The 22920-nt window shown below is 46.0% G+C and overlaps 1 protein-coding gene across 2 annotated transcripts in view; it reads right to left on the reverse strand.

The window, feature by feature from the left end:
- The window catches only part of GASK1A (golgi associated kinase 1A), a 65274-nt gene that overhangs the window by 14962 nt on the left and 27392 nt on the right, over positions 1 to 22920 (reverse strand). For both annotated transcript variants that reach the window (XM_019806325.2, XM_011232790.3), the window contains one exon: positions 3483 to 4778. In XM_019806325.2, the coding sequence (XP_019661884.1) occupies positions 3483 to 4733 (1251 nt within the window). In that variant the 5' untranslated portion in view covers positions 4734 to 4778. The remainder of the gene's footprint in view (positions 1 to 3482; positions 4779 to 22920) is intronic.

The raw sequence follows: 22920 nt of genomic DNA on the forward strand, positions 1-22920 counted from the left end.
GTAAGTGTGCAACATGTGTGTTTGGGTGTAGGTAACTGATTTCTTATTGTCCAACAAAGATTTGCTCCTCTCCCCCTTCCAGTCTGAGCAGACTGTACTTCGCTTCCCTAACACTGACTTGCTTTGGTCAGTGGAGCACTAGCAAAAGTGACATTGGTGGAGGCCTTAAATGTGCGTTAGCAGTTTGGTTGAGTTCTTGGGCTTCTCCATTTCCCATGAGAAGAGTCTGCCCCAGGTACTGCTGCCCCTTCAGCCTGGGCTCCAGAATGAGAAGGCAAGCAGACCTGAATCCAAACCACGGCTTGGAGCTAAGCTCAGTTGAGTCCAATTGACCCACAGACCCTGGAGCAAGAAATAAAGAGCCGGTATTTCAAACCACGGAGTTCTGGAGGGGTTTGTTAGCATTTCAGCCATCACTAACTAATACGAGGTGTTAGAAGGGATTTGCGAAGCACGGGGCGTGATTTGTGGGGAGTCCAAGGAATGTGGATGTGTGTGGTGCTTGTGTATTTTGTTTTGGGGAAATGGTATTTGCGATACACAAACACGAAAAAGCAAGGGTTTATATTGGATAACACAAAACAAACGAGCAAGCATACCACAGAGTGGGCTGTATATGGACTTAGTACTCAGTTCCCAGTCAGAAGGCACCTCAGGATCCTGTGCTGGGAAACCCACATCCTGAAACCTTGCCTCTGACTTGCTAGTGGCTTCTAGGAAGGCAGCATCAGCCAGACGGAGTGTTTGACTTGACTGGTGTTCAGCAAACCAAGGAAGAGGTGGCACAAGACCAGCCAACCAGTGTCTGACCACACACCCAACCTGCGTGTGCCTTGGCTGCTGAGGCTTCCGTCCCCACAACAGGGCCTGGCAGCTGAGGAAGGGTCCCACACAGCAACTCTGGGAGATGGACAGAGGGGCTCTGTGTGGAGCAGAAAACTGCTGTGTGCACATCAGCTGGACTGGGGCTTTGCAAGGAGGTGCCTCCAATCTCGAGGCTCCAAGGGAACCCCTGCAAGAGTCCCCTTTTCCTGACTCATTCATGACCAGCTGAATAGTAACTCTGTGATTAAGAGGGGGAGCTCTGGAGTCAGACCGTACAGGCTTTGTCTCCGGTCCAGCAGCGACGACCTTGGGCATGTAATTTAACTTCTCTGGACCTTAATTTCTCAATTTTAAAATAGGGATAAATATAGTATCTCACTTGTAAGGTTGGTATGAGGATCGATGAGTTAATTTCTATAAAGTTTCGGGGACTACGCCCGCTTATTACTGTACACGAGCTACCCCCCAGGCACTGTGTGACACGAACAGTCTCGCATGCAGAAACCATACGAGGTCACTGTTATCATCTGACATGGGCCAGGCTCCCCCAGAGTCAGACCTTGAGACAAAGATTTAAGCAAAAGCAGTTTTTTTTTTGTTTTTTTTGTAAGCTAATCCAAAACACAAGCAGGAAGCAGAGATGTGAGACACAGAGGGTGAGCAATGACCACTGAGAGTATCAGGGCTCCATCCTGGTAAGGGACTCTGCGAGACAGGTAGAGCACGCACTGCAGAGCTACCCCAGCCAGGGAGCCGGGGCTTTTATACCCCGGCTCCCATCAGTCACCAGAGGCTGCTCCCGGAAGCAGATAACCAGCCTTCCCTGTTTGCCCAGGACTATAGGTCCTGCGGTCTGAGCAACTCCTCCTTCCCAACCTGGGTGGTTGGTCACACTACCTAGAGAGTGTTAGCGCCCCAGCATCTAGCCTGTCACATGTCACCCAGGGCAAGCCCACAGGTGCAGGTGCTGGCATTTAGAAGCTACCGCATATTATAATGGTCAGACCCAAGGGGGTGAGGTCAGGATATCCAGTCACATTTTAGACGTAAGAACAGTGACTCTCCAAGAGGCAAAGTATCTGCTCAGGGTCATACAGCAGGAAGGGGTCTGGGAGTGGGGGGGTTCAAGCCCAGGTCTGTCTGATGCCAGAGCCCATGTGACCACTAGGCTCCGCACCCCTCTTTCCACAAAGCAGCCTTTGCGGACACAGAGCGGAGGAGCTGCAAGTACCTCAGGAGACCAGCTAGCCCACTGACTGGAAACAAACATCCACCGGCTGACAGGTGGCATTCACGGTTCTGGGGGTGGGGCAGTAGGCGGATGTTAGAAAACAAGGAGGTAGGGCCTACGCCCAAAAGTAAGGCAAGGCAGCCTCTGAAGCAGGCATCACTCCTCAGCTCAGGCTGATTACTGCCATCCGGGAATGGATGCCCAAACCAGCCAGTGTTTCAAAGGAAGCTGGATTTTTATGGGAAGTCTCCAAAGTATTCCATGTTATCTAAGAATTTTCTAAAAACACATTGTGACCCAACCCTGTATGGACCAAATACAGTATATATATCAGCCCGTGGTGCCTGAACCCTGTCCTGTGGTTCATCCACTCACCCCAGTCGGCTCATGTTGGTGTCTTTCCTCAACAGGCATCCCTACAGAAATGGCGGCTGGCTCAGTCTGCATTTAGTACACAAATCCGCCCATTTTGAGCTTTTTACTTTTTTTGGTCTTATCTTATGGACACATTTCCACACGTGTCTCCACAGCTGACATCCAAAGCACAGGCCCGAGAACAGCCACACTATTTACGGTTTGTAAATAGCCAGTGCCTGCAGTCCCCCCGTTAACCCTGTACCCTGACTGCCCAATCCTTCCCTAGGGTCCCAGAAACTCCAGGGTTAACTTCTGGCAGAGCAGGGACCTCAGATGACCTTGAGGCTGGAGTTCTTTCTCATTTTTCAGTGCCTAAGAATCATCCCTTTATCCTCATGTGTCTCTCCCTCTCTCTACACGTACTTTCTTTTTTTAAACTAGGTAACCATCTGGAATCCTTGTTGATTCAAGGATATGATGTTATCAACAGCGATGTGCTGATAAATGTTTAACAACTAGCTCTCAGAAGTAGCAGGGAGTCCTGACCTGCAGCACTTGCTGACTCCCATGGTGTAAATATGGCCCCCCCACCCCGCCAATTTCCAGTAACCAGCATGACTGAAGACCGAGCTGATAGGAGACGTGCAGTAGCTCCCCGTTACATAAGACTTACTATATAGATGCAAATAACCTAGAAAGTACAGGTAACAGTAAAATATAGTGAATTCATTAGGAATTAATGAGTTCTGAGTATTTTTTATCTTTCTTCTAATATAAATTATAGTATTAGTTGATATTATCTCATTTTTAATAATGCCTGTGTTTCTCAACCGGGTCACAAAATTCCTGAAAACTCTGGGAATCGGCTCTTATAAGCCCATATGAGCTGATTCCAGCACACCACTGGATGAATAAACACAGAGGCAGAAAAATAATAAAAACAGGTGCTTGGTGGTCAAAAGACAAGGATGGGGGGGTTGCCAGCCATCCTCAGGAGGACAATTCTCGATGGATCCCAAGTCCCACACTTCCACTGCTCTCCACCCTCGCCTTGTCCAGCCCCACGCACCTGCAGCAGGAAGTCGAAGAGCGCCAGGCGTGCCCATTCAGTGTGGTGGATGCCCAGGCAGGGGGCCTGGCTTGGCCAGCTGCAGCCACGGGCCAACAAGGCCTGGTACTGCAGCCAGCCCAAGGACAGAGAGTTCTGGTCATCGTCTGGGTCGCCGAGGTGCTGCACGTCAGGCGCCCACCAGATGACGGGCCTGGTGCTACCATCCGTGTATCGGTAGGGCAGCAGGGAGCTCTGGAAGTTCCGGGCCACAGCAGGGAGGCTCCGGCGCAGCCCCAGCACACGGTCCACATGGAAGGACAGGACCTCCGGCAGGTCCCCAGGCCTCTTGATCAGGCCGCAGAGCCCCTGGGAGCAGAGATGGCTGAGCCCAGAAGACATGTTCTGAAGGGCACTCTCACTGGAGAAGCCAACCTGCAGCACCTGCCCATGGCCAGGGACCCTGGCTTTGGCCACCACCTCCGCCTGGGCCAACAGCTGGAGCATTTGCACATCATGCTCTGTGAGCCACGGGGGAACCTGCCCACCGGTCTTCAAGCTGCTCAACAGCTCAGGGGTCTCGGCACCACACCAGACAGATCTTTGCAGCTCCTCAACAGAGCCCGGCCACCGACGAGCCCCTGTAGCTGGGGTGGGATGCCCTGCTTGTCGCCTACTAGTCACAGCTCCGTTCCTAGCTCCTGGCACATTCCTGCCTTCCACTGGGTGGGGCCAGAGGGTTAGTCCAGCAGCAGCTCTCCAAGCCTGTAAAGCGGTCATGCCACGTCCTGTTACAGGGCCAACCAGGGTGCCAGTCTCATTCTGTGCCTCTCCGATGGGATCCTCATGCCAGGGGGGACCCAAGTCTTTGCCTCCTGGACCCCTGACCTTACCGTCCCTCAGCAGCACAAGACGTGAGGTAGTGAGTCTCAAATCTCCTAGAGAGGCCAAAGTAATGTCCCTCCTGACCCTCCCTGGATGCCTGCTGTCCTCTCCCAGGGACTTGCTGCTTCTGTCCACTGTCCCTCTGTGGCCTTGCCCCTCAGCACACACCGGGATGGGATTCTTAGGCAAGGCCCAGCCTCTCCAGAACCCTAGGTCTCTTGCCCGCTGCCTCCAGCCGGAGCTCAGACCCTGCCGGCTGTGGGGGCCAGGGGCTCCAGTGACCTCCTGGGGCTCCATGGGACCAGGGTCTGGGCCAGTAACTGGATGCTGTGGGGGGAACCGGGTGACAGTCACCACAGACAGAGTCATCAAGAGGCAGAATGCCATCACCAACCGCCTCTTGCCACGCAGCTTTCTCCAGAGCCAAGATGCCTGGGGGATGGACAGAAAAAGACAGTTTGAGACCTGGGGAAACGTCAGACCCAATCCACAAAACAACAGGGACAGTGAATGAACATCTTGCGTATATGAAGAGGGAAGAGATGGTGGAGCGCACCTCGCTGCCTTCAAGGGAGGAACGGGCAACCACAGCCAGCGGCGCTCCCGCTCGGAGCTTGCTTTGCCTCCCAGGGTAGCCTTCGCTGATGCCTGCCGTCGGACCCTGGCTTCTCACCCTTGAATAAACCGCCATTATGACACCGGTCACCAAGCACCCTAAGTATCTCTTCCCACATCTGTCCCTCACTCCTGAGTGCTGGCCCCTGTCTTCATCTCCGTGTGAGACCTAGGGCCCACTCTGCAGAGCTCCAACTGTCTCCCACAGACAGGCTTTTCCCTTTTCCAAGCACAGGCCTGCCCAGCTACGGACGACCTTGCCCAGCCTCTCTGTGGCCATGTGACTAAGTCCTTGCCCAGGCACGTTTGCCCACCCCACTTGCTCATGTGGAAGTTGGGTGCCCCCGCCTTTCTTAGCACACAGACGTGGTAGCAGCAGCTCCACGTGTATTGGCAAGGACACGCTCTGGGGCAGTGATTTCTAACGTGTTGTTCCTTGGCCAGTAGCAACGGTATCACCTGAGAACCTGTCAGAAGAGCAAATTCTCCACCCCTCGTCAACAGACTCTGAGGTGCCTACGCTGCCAGAGCCAGCAGGTGGGTCTGTGTCCCAGGGCCGTGCTGCCCCAACCCTGAGCACCCTGCTTGAGGAAGGGTAGGGTGGGGGCCGGTGTGCTGACAGCAATGGGCAGCTCAGATGAGGACGGGGCTCTGACGTCCCCCCTCTTTAGTCAAGGCCCCCAGGGCCACAGGGCAGGGAGACAAAGCCTAGAGAAGATCTTCCCTGTAAATGTGGGCTCTGAAAACTTGGATTTCATCTGGAATCTCTCTCCTGCTGGCTGGAGATGGGCCGGAACAATGGTTTTCAGATCTGCCCAGAGGGTTCCTTCATGGGCTACCGTGTGATAAAGGTTTAGGAGAGGACTTCGTGCTCTCTGTATCCCCCTACACACACACACACACACACACACGTATACACACACATATATGCATATGTACACACACACTTCCACCAAAACAGCTCTGTGTTCTTTCACTAGGTCGGTTTAGTCCATTTATGTTAGTTGATATGCTGTACCTGTTTAGTCTGTTTGTCATTAAATTTTATGGCATATTTTTTGTATTTATAATTTGGAATTCTTTCACTGTTTTCAGTTACCTTTATTTTGTTTTGTGGTATATACCTGATGCTTGTATGCCCTTATTGTCTAGCTCTTTAAACAGTTGCTCTGAACCCCTAGTAAGAACAATCATAAAATGGCACCTGTCCTCTTCCCTGTCCCCTACCATTCCTCTGCTATTCAACATTATATTCAATATTAATCACTTGTATTATCATTTTAATGTTTGCCTTTGTACAATTAAATATGCCTACATTTCTCCTATATTTGGCAGCTTTAAATGATATTCTTTGGTTCTCCACTATTATTAATCAATAGCATGTTTATTCTTTCTCCCACCTTTTCCTTATTCTCCTTCTAAATTTGTATATTTGTATCATTTTTATATTGTTAGAATATAAAACCTGTACAGTCTATCCCATTAGTCCAATACTTGTTCAGGTCTTGGCTCTCCAGGGAAGTACATTCTTTGAATACTCCTTTCCTTTTGCCCTAGCTTTTCATTACTTCTTGGTTGACTAAAGCCAAAAATCCATTAATTTTCTCAAGAAGCGCTCATGGGAACAAAATTCTCTGAGTTCCTGCATGTTCAAAACTATTTTTCTATACTATTCATACCTAAAGGAAGTTTGGCTAGAAAGAAAATTTTGGCACAGTTTCTTTCTCCAAATATCTTGTGGGTCCTACTCCACTGAATAGATGGGAACTTGTATCCTGCCTGGTTGCCATAAGAATTCTTTTTCTTTACATTTTTTCCAGCTTTTTTGAAGTATAATTGACAAATAAAATTGTATATATTTAAGTAGATAATGTGATCATTTAATCTGTGTATACATTACGAAATGCTCACTGCAATCAAGTTATTTATTTAGCACACCCATCCCTTTACCTAGTTACCTTTGTGTGTGTGTGCTGAGAATGCTTAAGGTCTACTCTCTGCAAATTTCAAGTGTACAATATGGTTCATTAACTACAGTCGCCTGCTGTACATTATTAGATCCTCAGAACTTCTGCACCTGATAACTGAAAGTCTACATATTCTTTGCCCAGCATCTCCCCATTCCCCTGCCCCCTCCCAGGCCCTGGCAACCACCATTCTACTGTTTCTATGAGTTCAACATTTTTTTTAGATTCCACATACAAGTGGTAACCATATAGTCCATATAGTATTTCTCTGTTTTATTTCCTTTAGCATAACGCCCTCACAGTTCATTCCTTTCGTCACAAATGGTAGGATTTCCTTCTCTTTTTTTTCATGGCTGAATTATATTGTGATTATATATTATGATATATATACACATACACATACACACACACATTTTCTTTATCCATTCATTTATCAGTGGACACTTAGGGTGTTTCCATATCCTGGCTATTTTGAACAATGCTGCAATGAGCATAGAAGTGCAGATAAGTCTTCAAGACACTGATTTCATTTCCTTCAGATAAATACCTACAAGTGGGATTGCTGAATCATCTTTTAGTTTTCTGAGGAAACTCCATTCTGATTTCTGTAGTGGCTGTACCAATTTACATTCCCACCAACAATGCACAAGGGTTCCCTCTTCACATCCTCGCCAACACTTGTTATCTCTTGTCTTTTTGACAAGAGCCACTCTGACAGCTGTGAGGTGATCTTCTGTTTTCTTTGAAGTCCAGTGATGTTAACAGAATATATCTCAGTGTTGACTTTCCCGGGTCAATTTTTCTGGGCGAAATATACCCTGTTAGGAAAGGTGGATTTAAATACTTTATTTCAGCAAGGTTTTCTTAGACTGAATATTAAATATGTTTTCTATCCCACTACTTTATTTATTTTTTCTTTAGGCTCTTGAATTATATATGTGTTGGATCTCCTTTGTCCTGTGTATATCTTTTATCTTCTTTCTAATCCTTTCTAACCATTTTCATTTCAGTTTGTTCATCTTTCTTATTTCTATATTCTATTTGGCTGATTGCGTTTTCCCCCAGTATTCATTCATCCTTGTGTACTTTTTAATTTCTACCAGAGTCCTATTAATTTCTACTTTTCCCTATTTCTTTCCAGTTTGTATTTCACTTCTTCCTGCTATCGTACCATTTTGTCTTAAGTTCTTGCATTTCTTTTTTGTAGTGTTTCTTCATAGAGGGTATTTTTTCATTAAGCTTCAAAAATTCAGAGTGAAGCGATTGCTCAAAATTTTCACCTATTTCAGGGTGACTGACCTTAATCTGTTCATCAACTTTGCTGCTCATTGTTCCCTTTTTTCCTTACAGTGTCTCTGTATGGAGGCTGAACTCCTTTTATGAGTTAGACAAGTCAATTGGAAGAGGTGCTTATAGAGGGGCCTGAGGTGAATATGAAATTGTGACCAGGCTGCTTCCTGCAAATCTGGCTTGTGAGTAGGTTCTTTGTGTATCCTCTCCTCTGCCTCAAAAAAAGGAAAAAGGAGTTTGCATTTTGTCTTCCATTTTCTTTGTTGCTTTAAGATGGTTTCCTGGAGACAGTGGCAAGAATGCAGAGTTGATGTGGCCATGTTCATAGTAACAGGCCTTAGTGGCACATTTTTAAGAAGTAAAGAACATGTCTTAACAGTATGCAGTGACTAGGCCAGGCCACAGAACAACCAACTTTTTCCAACTTCTGTGGTTTGGAGCCACAGCACCCAAACAGCTCTGGGAAGTCCAAGAGTTTACTCCCTCTGTACATTTTCATAAGATCTATTCACTACCTTTGTGGGAATTGAGTGCAGCCTCCAGGTATGCTGGCCACTTAACACCCCCAGGAGACCACCCTTCAAGAGTGTCATGGAGCAGGAAGAGAGGTGGCCTACCTATCACAGTGGGATTTCTAGGAGTCACAGAGAGGGAAAGGGATCACTAGGTCAACCAGATGTTCTCATACTTCATATGATTTCTCACCATCTCCCCCACCTCTAAACATGCCCCTCCTTCTGTTTCCAATCTGCTGAAAGGTAGCACCATCCACCCAGATACCCAAGCCAGAAATCTGGGCCTGATCTCCATTCCACCCTTCCCTCTGCCCCATACATCCAAGTCTTGCAAATTTTTCCTCCTATACATCTCTGGAATCTGTTCATTTCTCATTGGCCACTCTGTGTCTACCTGGGCTGAGGCACCCCCTTCTTTACTAGGACATCTAACTGGTCTCTCCCTCTACTTCTGCTCCTTTACAATCCACCCTCCACACACTCGATTATATCCCTCAAAGCCTCTTTGGAGAAAGTCTAAATGCCTGAAGTGCTTCAGCCCTGCTGAACTTCTTTTAATTCCTGGACAGTGCCAGATCCTCTCTATCTCCACTTCACACATGCTGTTCCTTCTGCCTGGAACATCCCTCTCTCCCCACTCTCATTCTTTGGGTCCTCTTTGGTAAGCCTTCCACAGAGGTGCCTCAATGGGCTGGATGCCCTAGCTATGAGCTCCCCTAACATGCTGCTCCTCCCTGAGCACACCCTTTCACTCTTCACTATATTTGATCATTTAAAGTCTGTTGATCCACACAGGTGGGACACTGGCTCACTTGCTGTTGTGTCTTGGGACTATCACGGTGCCTGCCACACAGGAAGCTCCATATGAAACAAGCCCTCAGGTAAGAGGGGTTTTCAGAGAGGGACAAACACCATTCCCTGGCCTAGGGCACTGCAAATCTGCTGGCAAGAAGGGCTCCAATTCTGGGGTTCTTCCGTGTTTGGAGCTCCAGGAGTTTTCCCTCTGTAGAAGATGCTTTTGGTGCCCCATGTTTTGGTCCTCTTGGCCCCCACTGGATTCCAGCTGTCCCCACAGTGGAGAATCCCTTTGCACACTGCCAGCTTCCCACCTCAAGAGCCTGATTCACTCTCTACTTTCTTGCCTGCTCTGCAGGGAGGCACAGGGGAAGTTAATACCTTTGGTGACAACCCTCAGCCCAAAGGGGACAAAAGTCAGTGGATAAATGCTCAGTCACCATCCTTCGGAGGGACAATTCTCAGAGGCATGGAAATGAGCCTCTTTTCTATAAAATAGATGATTCTTGTCACCCCGTAAAATGTCTTTACCTGATAATCCTTCTGAAGTGAGATTCTAAATTCTGTCCTGCTTAGATATATTTTTAATTTGGCATTTATTACTATTGAAAAGACACACACACACATATAATACATGCATTTATAAGCACAGTGAAAAACCCAAATAATGTTAAGAAAATCAAACAAAATGTGAACATCTTTTCCCCTCCCCAGAGGGAGCCACAGTCAACAATTTGGATATACATCTTCCCAGGCCTGTTTCTTTTCTTTGCATTAAGACATGCACATCTGTCATGATATCCACAGACCTGATGGCCTAAAACAACAGAAATGTGTTCCCTATCAGTTTCACTGAGCAAAATCAAGGTAACAGCTCCCTGCGGAGGCTGTAGGGGAGAATATTCCAGCTCTGGTGGCTGCTGGCATTCCTTGGCTTGAGGCTCCATCACTCCAATCTGTGGTCACTGCGCCTTTTTTTTTTTTTAACTGTTTAGGGTAGGGAATTTTATGATTTTTAAATTTATTTTTTAAGGTTTTATTTATTTATTTGAGAGAGAGACAGAGCACAAGTGGTGGGAGGGGCAGAGGGAGAAGCAGACGCCCCACTGAGCAGGGAGCCCGATGTGGGGGTCCATCCCAGGACCTTGGGATCATGACCTGGGCCGAAGGCCGATGCTTAACCAACTGAGCCACCCAGGCGCCCCAATGCCTCCTCCTTTTCTGTGTGCATCAGAACTCTCCTTGCCTCCCTCTTACAAGGACACATGTGACAGCATTTAGGGCTCACTTGGATAATGCAGGGTAAGCTCCCCATCTCAAGATCCTTAACTTAGATATGCAAAGACCATTTTTTCCAGATAAGGTAACATTCACAGGTTCCAGGGATTAAGATATGGATGTCTTTGGGGGGGTTATTTTTTCATCTACTATACATGGTAATTACTTTCAGCATAAAAGAGAGGGCCATTCCACAACCTGCTTGTTGAACATAATAAGATGTCCTGAAGCTTCTTCTGTATCTGACTACATAGTTATTTAATTGCTGCTTAATAGTTCACAGTGGGAGTATTCCATAATTTCTTCAACATTCCTCTACAGGGAGAATATTTCGATCATTCCCAATTTTTATTATAGCAAACAGCGCTGCACTGAACACACAGCACGTGCAGCTCTGGGGAAAGCTGTGAGGATTTCTATACAGGAGACATTGAGAGATGAAGTCGTTGGGTCCCACTCCTTACTGATACTAACATTTCATCAGATATCAGTTATTATCTCACTTAATCCTTACGCATATGAGGGAAATGGGAATGATTTCATTTCTATTTTACAGCTGAGAAAACTGAAAGGTCCAGAGTGCTAACATTTGCCCAGTGTCCCACAGCTGGCAAGAATACCAATATTTTGAATTAAAGCTAAAAGGAGAAATGGCCATAGAAAAAGAAATCTGTTTGGTTTTTTTTTTCCTTCTAAAAAGAGAAATATGTTTTCATGTTGGATTCATAATCTGTATTCTCACTTTTGGATACCACTAGGGAAAAATAAATCATCTTTTTAAAAATGTTTGAAGAAGACAGACTGTTTTGATCCTCTTCTTGACCTTACTTGGCTCCAGACAACCTGGAGAAAGTTGGCAATTGTGCAGTTGTGCAGAAAGGTTCAAAATGGCCATGAGCAGATGTCCCCCCAGGGCCACCCAAGTAAAGCTTTGAGAAAAGAAAAGCAGCTTTGATCAAACTGAGAAAACATCCTCCAAAGAGAAATATTCAGCTGAAAAACAAAGAGGACATTAGAGAGGGGGGAAGGGGAACGATGCATGATATACTAGAAAGTTTGCTAGTGGGACCCAACAGACTCCATCACCACACACTTGCCAGCTGAACCCGCCCCCAATTGCCCCATCCAACACACACACACACACACACACTCACTCTCTCTCTCTTTTCTGCCCTGCAATGATGCTGGCAGGCAGCAAAGAGGAGCAGTGTGACCTTCACTGCCTATTTCTACAGCTGCTCCATTTCTCCTGCCCTCCTCTAACCCCCACCACCCACCCTTTCTTCAAGACTCCCTTCTTCCCCTTAATTCCTCAGAGAAGATGCCTTCTGGCCTGCCAGTCACATCCACCCACAGCTGCAGAGGAAGAGGGCCGAAAAGGGGGGCAGCTAGAAAAAAAGGGGATTTGGGGAAAACACAGCTGAGTTCTAGATGAGCTTCTGCCCTTTTGAGCTGTGTGACAATGGGCAAGTTACACAACCTCTCTGGCCCATTTCCTCAGACATAAAATGGGGGAGAATGAGATAATTCCTCCCCCCAAGGATTGCCACGAGAAGTAAACGAGTCAAAATATGTAAAGGGGCCACCACATGGTTTGGTACATTTAAATGAGTAGTGGGATCCATGTTTCTGCCTCCTCTTTCTGAACTCCCTTTACCTTTCTGGGATCTGAAAAATACCCACCCCTTTTTTTGCATTTGGCATATTGTAATGTCAGAGTAAAAAATGGGATATTTGGGAGCACAGCTCAAGGTAGAGGCAGAATGATAAACTCTTTCATCATAAAACTACAAGGGTAAGCTAAGAGGAGGCCACCTTGCAGTGGGAAAGGTCTTGTCCTACAGAAGTTCCACCCAAAGGTATCGAGAATGAAACAGGAAGGAATTGCTCAGCTTAAAAGCATGTTGGAAGGTGAAGAGAGAGAGGGTAAGAGCCAGAAAGGAAATATGCGGACGGACTGAAGGAAAAGACTGAGATTTTGACAAGATTGGGGTTTGGGTTCCCTAGCAACTGTGGGAAGGAAAGCCAAGAGAGTTGAAAAGAGCCCAGCCCACTGAGAACCTGGGGACCTGTGCTGGGCTGGGGACAGGAGCCACCACCAAACTCCCTATCATTGCCCCCATAGAGTGTGGGAGACCGCTCTTCAACATGAAGCGAAGGACAGTGTCATTGGTGGTAGTACTTGTTGACTAGTCTTCCTTCTTCCTCACCTTGCCATGGTTTCACTAAAGCTAGAGGATACCTCCCCACCCACACTGTCTTTGACCTTGGCCACTTGACTTACTTTTGCCAATGGAATGTTAGTGAACATCACATATGCCACATCCTACTAGAGGCTTTGAATGCGCTTGTATGGTTTGACCTGCCTCCTTGCAAACTTGTCCTCCACCACGAGGAGCGTATGCCCCAGGTGAGGCGCCTGGAAGGGACCTGAATCCAATCTCCAGCCTGCAACCAAACCAGCCACCCGCACTGGGCCTGGCCCACACATCCACACAGGTGTATATTGTAAGCCATTGAGACTGGGAGGTTGTTTATCATGTGGCATTATCACAGCAGAGCTTAACTAATACAGATCCTTTGGTGGCTTCTGTTGGGCTCAGTGTGTGCCCTTGGTCAGATAACAGTAAGGCAGTTTAGTAATGAAACACAGTGCCCTTCCCTTGACTAATAAGGGCATAGTGCTGTCACTACAGATGGGCTCAGGCTATGATGATGGAGATCATAATAGTGTACCCTGATCACAAACATATCCCATGAACAAGTTACTTTCATAAGATGGGCAGAGACATCGAGGGAGACTTCTGTTAAATGGAAACCAGAGAGGTCTTTTGAGAAGGACTTTTTTTGAAGAATTCCAACACAAATCTGGTGGCCTTTGCACCAAGAAAATTTCAGAAACAAGGACACTTGGAGGAAAGGACTCCATTACAGTTTGTATTGTAACAGCCAGCAGGAGACTCTTTTTTCATTTCTAAAGGGTCACAGGGAAAGGAATGCTCGTCTACTTTGGGAAAATCCAGTCAGGATTGACTTTTGGGCCCTAGCTCTCCCTTCCCCAGACCACTTCCCAGAATGCCCTGCTCTGGACCCTGACATCCCCCGCGCTTAACAGCTATGATTCCCACTGGCTGCTGCATAGGAACCAAGCGGCAGAGACAGAAGCAAAGCCATCTTTTCTCAACAACCAGGTGTCAGAAAAAGGTGACAAAACCCTGGACCTCCACTAAACTGCCATGGATGATGGGATAACATGCTGGGCAGGGGAGGTGGAGAGAAGACAGAGGTCACAGGTTCCTCTCCCTATCAAAACACATAAAATTCCAAAGCATTTGTAAATTGTTTCTTGGTGGGAGTTTTCTCTGTAGGAGAATGGGCAGAGGGAAGCCATTTGGGGTGTGTGTGTGTGTGTGTGTGTGTGTGTGTGTGTGTAATAAAACTCATGTTTGGGCTTGGTTCTGAAGTCATCATTAAAGGTATCAGAGGCCCTTCCATTCTGTCCCCCAAACTCTGCTCTCTTTTAAACTGAACAATCCCACTGGCTGATCACAGATTCATCACTACTCAGACTCTGAGTGAGACTGGCAGAGATTTTGAACTTGGAGTTTCTGTTCCATTTTTTAAAGATCAGTTAAATAATTTTCATAACAAAACCATGACTAGAGTGAAAGGGAATACATAAGCATATTTTCAGAGGGCTGGATTAAAACCACATGTCAGTCCTCTGAGTAACACTGCATGCTAGACCTGGTCAAACTCTGCTTTCCTCGGCTGAACCCTGAGTCAGGCTCCAGGCAGGGGAAATTGATCTGACATATGCTGGTGGGCAAAGGCGACAGGCACAGCCCGTTAGAACTTCCAGGCACACAGCGCCCCTCTCCCAGTAAGATCTGCTGGATCCTGGGAGGTTGGAGTTGTCTGTTCCACTGTGGGCAGAATCCCAGGCTGCCTGTCTTCTAAGCCACCACCTAGCCAGGCCCCCTTGCTCAGCTTCATTGGAAAGCTGGGATTTTTCCTTCCACATCAGCAACTTCAAGACAAGAAGGACTTTTGCTGGTGTAATTTCTAGCCCAGACAATTTCCAGGAAAAAGAAAAACACACACACACAATAGCTAACGATAACTAACACTTATTCAGTGTTCACTATGTACCTGGGACTGTTTGAAGAAATTTACTTCTCTTAACTCATTTATCTATATGCCAGTCTTGTAAGATAGGTATTAGTATTATTACTAAATTTTACAGGTAAGGGAAACAAGGCATAGAGAACGCTAGCAAGGGCAGCACCAAGACATGAACCCAGACAGTCTGGCTCCAGAGCCAGTGACCTAATCGCTGTGCCACCCTTGGAAGGGGCTGCCACCCAAAGCCCCTGCTCCAGCCCTGATTGCAAAAGACTGCTCTTGGGTCTCAGGGATAGGCCCTGCCTTCAAAGGAGGCCTACCTCTTTGGGACTGGTCAGTTCATCTGGAAAATGAAGGTTGCATGAGATCGAGGGTAGGTGGCAGCCTTTTTGCAATGGGGAAAACTGAGGGAAAATAAAAACATTTTTGGGCTTCATTTATTTTTCTTTCAAAATGAAAATAACTGTTTTCTCTCATGTTCTACTTCATTAAATAAAAGAATAACAATGAGAGAATGCTGCCACTTGGCCCACTCAAATCTGGGCATACTTGAGAGGTAACTTGAGAAGCAATTTCTTATGATCTGTTATCTTCAAATTAGGCCTAGGGCTTGATCTCAAAACCAGACAGGTGCTATGCCTCCTGCTCCTTCTAGAACCAGATGGTACCCAAGTTCCTTTCAGCTCAAGCATTCTTAAGAGGGCAGCCAGGAATATACTTGCAGTGAGCAAAGCATAAGGTATAAACTTGTTGAATCACAATGTTGTACACCTGAAACTAATGTGACATTGTGTGTCAACTATACTTCAAGTAAAAAAATAAAAGACTCCAGCCAGGAAATTGAACATACCTGACTTAAGAGATGGATACAGTAGATCCCTATTAAAAATAGCCACTTACCAAGCCCATGCCATGTGCATGCAGTCTCAAAACCCCACAAGGTATGTACTACTATGACGATTTCTACAATTACAGAAACTGTACAGCATTGTATAGAGGGATTTAGAGAAGTACCTTACTCAAGATCGCAAAGCTGGTCAGTGGCAGGCAGGATTTGAAATTGTTCCAAAAGCCCATGTACTTTCTCACTCTATCACAGAATGTTGAAGGAAGCCTTGGGAGACAGAGGTGAGTTTAGGGAAGGGCTAAAGATGGCAAAGGAACCCAGGATTTTGCTGCCCCTTTCAACAACTTCCTATGGCTTCACATGGTCTTTACTTACTGCAATTCGGTGGGTGGTATGTCCAAGAAGCCAGTTTAGTCTTGTAAATGGTGGTCTACACATTGGGTTCTTAAGGATGGAGAAAAGTCCTTCTTGAAAATGAAAATCTCTTTTCATTTCCTCCCCACCCCTCCTTAACCTGCCCAAGTAAACGCCCTCCTTGGCACATTTGAAGGAGAGTATTCTATAAGTATTGGCCTTGGGGGGTATATGGCAGAGATGAGGACTGAAGGTTCATGGCCAGGGGTCATTTGAAGTTCTCCTGAGGCTCAGATTTGACTCTCATTTATCCCAAGCAAATGATTCCATGAATGTCTGGCCAGATTCTGCTGCTTAGCTTCCATAGCATAACTTCAGGGATGTGGTTGAATAAATGGCAATAGCTAATGCTTGGGATGGGAATGAAGACCAAAGACGTCTTAAAAAGTGATGGTTCTCAGTCTAGGAAAAGAACTGAAAAGGGGAGAAGAGCTCCAGAAAATAGAAGTTTTAAAAACAATAAAGAGAAGAATGTTAAATCTACAGACAGCAGACATTTCTCCTCAGTGAAGACATGCTAAGTCCTAAAAGCTGTCTTGGCAAGTCCAAGAAAAAAGGCCCCCATCACTCATTCTTCTACCCTCAAACACCTCAAGCCTGCCAAAACTTCTTCCAGCCATGAGGCGGGCAGGAAAACAACAGATTCAGAATCCAGGCTCCCAGAGGTCAGGTAAATGCCACCAAAGCAACGGCCACTTAGTAGATCCTCAAAAATGCATGAATGAATGAGTGAATTGCATATATTCAAAAGAGTAACTAACACAGTGATGGGAGTCAATTTACACTAGGAGGGAAAATTACCGTCTTTGGACCAGTAGTCTCAAAATCTTTTGATGACATACACTTATTAGTAAATATTTTGAGCACATCCCTCTAATACTTACAGATCATCTTTCCCAATATTTACAAGTTATCGTAAATGAATATGTTCCTTATAAAGCATGAACAAGAAATGAAAAGTCAGAAAAGGACTGGGTAAAACAAATGCAAACAGAGGTTCTAGGGGTGACTGGGTGGCTCAATCCGTTAAACGTCTGCCTTCAGCTCAGGTCATGATCCTGGAGTCCCAGGATCCAGCCCCACATCTGGCTGCCCACTCAACAGGGAGTCTGCTTCTCCCTCTGACCCTCCCCCCCTCTTGTGCTCTCTCTCACTCTCTCTCTCTCAAATAAATAAAACTTTAAAAAAACGTTATAGTATTTTTTATACTGTAACCCAGTGGATTGTCTAGTGTACCTCTGAGGCCAGTGAGCCCTGCTTTGGAGACCTTTAACCTAGAAACAGTCTGCTTCTTGATACACAAAATGAGTCTGGCAAGGAGTAATCTGAGTTTGACTGTGCTCCTCTGTTATTTTTAAAAAATGCATTGTGGATAGCACAATGTGCTGAAGATGATTTGAAGGGGACAGGAGACCGAATACCATAAATATTTTCTTGTGTAAATTAGGAGAATCATCAATATTGAGGTCAACAATCTAGAGACTCTTCTCAGAAACAAATGAATCAGATAGAGTCCAGGTACATTTGAATGAGAAAATCAGAGTCTAACGAACACCTATAGTCCCCAAATGTTCAGAAACAAAAATCAGAACAAAGGTCAGGAAACAAGAAATGGGGAATTGTTGAGCTTGACTATTAAGAATAAAAGAACTGAAGAATGCGGTTCTGCTCTGAGCCAGTGTTTATCTAACTCAGCACTGACTAATAAGAATATAATGCTAACCACATGCAAAATTTTAAATTTTCTAGTAGCCACATTTTAAAAAGAGGGAAAAGCTAGGCGACATGGACTTTAACAATATTTTTTTATTTAGCCAAATATATCCACAATAGTAACATTTCAACATGTCATTAATATAAAAATTATTGAGATATTTTACATTTTTTGTAATAAGTCTTTGAAATCCAATGTGTATTTCACACATACAGCACATCACAGCTCAGACCAGCCACGTTTCAGTATGTGGCTGGTGGCTACTATCCTGAATGGCTCGGATCTAAACTGAGGCATAGATTCTTGGAACCTCAGGAGTCCACAGTGTTTGAGAAATGCTATACGAAAGGATAAATGGCACCAGATCACTTAGATCAATACAACTGTAAATACAAACAAAGGCAAGCATAGCAGTGATAGTATAGCGTAGCTCCAATTTACAGGAAGGTTAGACTCTAACAGAGCAAATTAGGCAAAAATTAAGTCTTGATCAAAATTACCCTTGAAAGTCCCTTAAGAAGGAAACTAATACACATCAGTTTTCCCTCCAACCTTAGAACAGATGTCGTATTTTGTGTCAAGTTGGAAAATTCTTCTAGCACACTCAGCCTCTGAAACTATCAGTCTTGAGAAACACATCAGACCATCTAACAAGGGATTTGGGGAGAGGAAGGTTTGAACACAGACCTACCTAGCTCTGTTAACATTTAGAAGGAGATTAGCAATAATTAACACCAGAGTTCTAATCAGCGAAGTTTCTAGTAGTAAAAAGAACCCAAAAGGGAAAGGAGGATGTGTGTAATGAGAGAAAAGGAGGTCAGGGAGCTGCGTCAAGTGCAGCAGGAAACGCAATTCGGGTGGGAAAGAAGGTGCGTGAGGGGAGAGGGAGCAGGCCTGATCCCTGGGGCCTGCAGGGTAAGGGAAGAAGTGAGTCAAGGATCCAATGAGCAGAAAGTCTCCCTAGCTCTCAGAAATTCTTTCTCCAAAGCGAGTTTGATTGCCCTCTCTTCATCACGCAAAAATTTTAAAGTACATGTATTGTTGCCCCAGAGGTGTCCAATGCCAGTGCTCTAATTATATCCCCAGAAGCTCACCTGCCCCCACCTTCACCCCTACCTTCTTCACCTCCTCTAATTCCTCACTGAGGCTTTTGGCAAAATTAGGTATTCCTGGAAGTAGCAGCTATAGCCCCCCACCTTGAATCTCAGTTCTTCATTTTTGAAAGGGATCAAGTCAATCAACATTTCCCCAGCTGCGATTCCGTGTTCATGAGTAAATAAGCAAGCACTGCATCCCTGTCCACATACTTGGTAAGGGCTCTCTGAGCCCTCTGAGCACAGAGCAATATTTCATAACATCTGGCTCCTTCTCCTCTGTTCTGGCCTCCTGCCCTGGTCTGGCTGGGCCAAACCCATTTCAGGCGGGATGTGACCACATGCTGTTTGGATTAAATTGCATTGAGTGTTAGAAGGAATGATCCCTTATCCTGGACTATGTATCACCAAGTTCCACCAAGAAAAGAAGCTGGAAAGGTTCTGCTCCTCTCCTGTGTCATGAAGTGCAACTTCTTTCTGCATATGACCCAGGGCAGGCTTTCTGGACTAGTCCCACAATGTCAGCAATCTAGTTAGACAGAGTTCTGCCAAGGTGAAGATCTGGTGCTGGGTGTTCCCAAATCTGGAATGATGTATCTAGCACAGGGGAGGGGCAGGGGTGAAAAGGGAGAACAAGAGCCAAGGAGAGAATTCACCCAGGCAGGAAAATGTGAACTAAACTCCGTTTGCCTCCTGGGATAGGCATCCAATGAGTACCTCTCGGGGTGCACTGTGGTGCTGTGGGGTCCAAAAGAATGAAAATCTCCCTGTCTTCAAGAAAACGTAAAAAAAGAAAATGTAAAAAAAGGCAAAACTAGGAAGTATAAGAAAATAGTCTTCACTGTCCTCTATGCCCCATCTTGCCCCCCGCCGTATAACTGAAACTAAATTGTCCATGACCCCAGCTACTTGTTGGACGATGATGTGGTTAATCTCATGGGAGGAGCAGCATAAAACAACACAGAAGGAAGAGTAGAATTTACAAACTATTAATGGGCTTTCCTATTTGCACTCCCGAGAACCTGGGATAAGCTGAAGCTTACCCACCTACCTGGGAGTGTTACAGATGAATGTTACAAAAGAGACGCAGTGGGTTAGACCAATGTTCACCTTCTGACATGCAAAACAGAATTATGGAAATTCATGAACTTGTATGCATAGCTGCTGTCTTTTTTTTTTTTAATTTTTTAAATTATATTATGTTAGTCACCATACAGTACATCCCCGGTTTCTGATGTAAAGTTCGATGATTCATTAGTTGCATATAACACCCAGTGCACCATGCATAGCTGCTGTCTTGAGAGAGTTCCCAGACTCCTTCCTCTCTCTCTTTCTTTAGCATCAAGGGCCAAGCCTGGAGAATCTAGCTGATTTGGCCCAGTTTGATACCCCTGGTTTATGCGAGCTCTAAGTTCCTCCCACTTCTGAGATTCTGCAGCTCCCTGTATTTCCACAGACCCAAAAAGGAACTTATCGAAGAGCCGTAAACCTAACTCTGGATGTGGTAGAACACAGCAGTTATTTGTTAGTTAATTAATAGCTACTGATTTGCCTTGTTTCACTAGATGGGAGTGGAGAAGCATTTGAAGGTCACATTGGTCTCACTCAACCCTTAGGAGCACACAGCCCTAGCCTGACCTCACGTGACTAGGTTAGCTGATGATGGCCAGTAACTCAGGTCCTCAAAGCGGAGGCTGAATGACTCCTGCGGTAAACTGATTAATGGCCTCCGAAGATATCCAGGACCTAATCCCTCAAAGCTGTGAAATCTATGTGGAAAGGGGACTTTGCGGATGTGATTAAGTCAAGGATCCTGAGATGGGGAGGTTATCCTGGATCACTTGGTGGGCCCTAAATATAACAGCAAGTGTCTTTATAAGAGGGAGACAGAGGGAGATCTCACTACAGAAGAGGAGAAGGTGAACTGATGAGGGAAGCAGATTGGAGCGATGCTATTTGAAGTTAGAGGAAGGGACCACAAGCCAAAAAAGCAGTGGCTACTAGAAGCTGGAAAAGGGTTCTCCTAGAGCCTCCAGAAGGAAGCAGCCCTGCTGGCACCTTGACTTTAGCACAGTGAGACTGACTTCAGACTTCTGACCAGAACCGTAAGAGAACAAATTGGTGTTTTAAGCCAGCAAGTTTGCAATAAGTTGTGACAGCAGCAAGAGGAAACTAGTACAACCCTACCCTGGCTGCTGCAGAGATCGGCCGCATGGCCTCCTTTTAGATGTCTTCCCACTGCAGAAGTCCTTGGGCAGCAAGGGTTCTAAGAAGGCCATGTCCAGCACGTCCACCTTGGGAATCTGAGTGTGTGTGTCAGGGGTGGGGGGGCAGTCAGTGGAGGCAGCCTGGAAGACTCAAAGGATCACCTCCCCCCCTGAACCCTACCCCCGCTGGAACAGTAGGGAGGCAGCCTTGGGGCTGACAGCTGGTCTAGTCAGGGGCTCCTGAGCACCTTCACCCTGGAGTTGGCAGGCTGTGGAGGGCACTGGCCCATGGAGGAGCACCAGCGCTCAGCAGCTCAGTCCAGAATGCAGAACACATGTTGGCAGGGTGGCGCAGTGGTTTGAAAATGCAACAACAGGCACATTGCCTCCAAAACTGGCCTCACTCCTAGGAAAATGAACCAAGCTCAAGAAGTGGGAGCAGCTCTATTAAAATGAGAGGGGAAAAGATACAGACGTAGTGCAGAGAAGGGCCATATGCACCCCAATGTTCATAGCAGCATTGTCCACAATAGCTAAACTGTGGAAGGAGCCAAGCTGCCCTTCAACAGGTGACTGGATTAAGAAGATGTGGTCCATATATACAATGGAGTATTACTCAGCCATCAGAAAGAACAATTACCCAACATTTGCAGCAATGTGGATGGGACTGGAGGAGATTATGCTAAGTGAAATAAGTCAAGCAGAGAAAGACAATTATCATGTGGTTTCACTCATTTGTGGAACATAAGGAATAGCAGGGAGATTGGTAGGAGAAGTAAGGGAAGAATGACAGTGGGGGGTAAACAGAAGGGGGAATGAACCACGTGAGACTATGGACTCTGGGAAACAAACTGAGGGTTTCAGAGGGGTGGGGGGTGGAGGATTGGGCTTGCCTGGTGATGGGTGTTAAGGAGGGCACGTATTGCATGGAGCACTGGGTGTCATACGCAAACAACGAATCATGGAACACTACATCAAAAACTAAGGATGTACTGTGTAGTGACTAACATAGCATAATAAAAAATTTAAAAAAATAAAATGAGGGGGGAGTTCAGTCAGATTGTCACCTTGCGGGTTGAAACACATTAGCAGTGTCTGGGTCACTATCAGATTTTTTTTTTTTTTTAGGTAAAGGAAAGGAATAAAAGAGAAAAGAGAAGAGAGAAAGAAAACAGAGTTACTGTACCTCATAGGGGTAAGTATGATTTCATGAAATCTTTGAGTTACATGCACATACATATATTGAGTCACAATATAAAATGTATTGCTAAGCACATCAGTAAAAGAAAGTTTGAAAACCAGTGGGTTAAGTGACATAGTTGTGGCAGTCAGGACCTGATAAGAAACCAGAGGTTTTTCCCTGACTGTGCATCCTAAGAAAGCTGACAGAAGAGTCCTCTCCCCACAGCTCCAGGCATCATCAATGGCCACAGAGACCAAATCAGTGCCAGCCATGGCCAGATTGCTGGTATCAGGTAAACTCGCACCAGCACTCCCCAGGTTAGCACAAAGGTCATGGGGAGAGGGTAGTGAACCAGTAGAGAGGAAGAGCTATTAGTAGAAGGGCCACCCTATAGGGCCATGCCCATCACATCAGCCCTCAGGCCCAGCTGGGGGAGATATCCAGGGCAGGCGTCCTAGCTCTTCACTTGTTTCTACAATGGTAGAAATAATGGCACCTTCCTCCTAGAATTGATGCAAGCGTTTACGAGT

This window comes from Ailuropoda melanoleuca, chromosome 6 (genome assembly GCF_002007445.2).
Source record: "Ailuropoda melanoleuca isolate Jingjing chromosome 6, ASM200744v2, whole genome shotgun sequence".
NCBI classification, from domain to species: domain Eukaryota; kingdom Metazoa; phylum Chordata; class Mammalia; order Carnivora; family Ursidae; genus Ailuropoda; species Ailuropoda melanoleuca.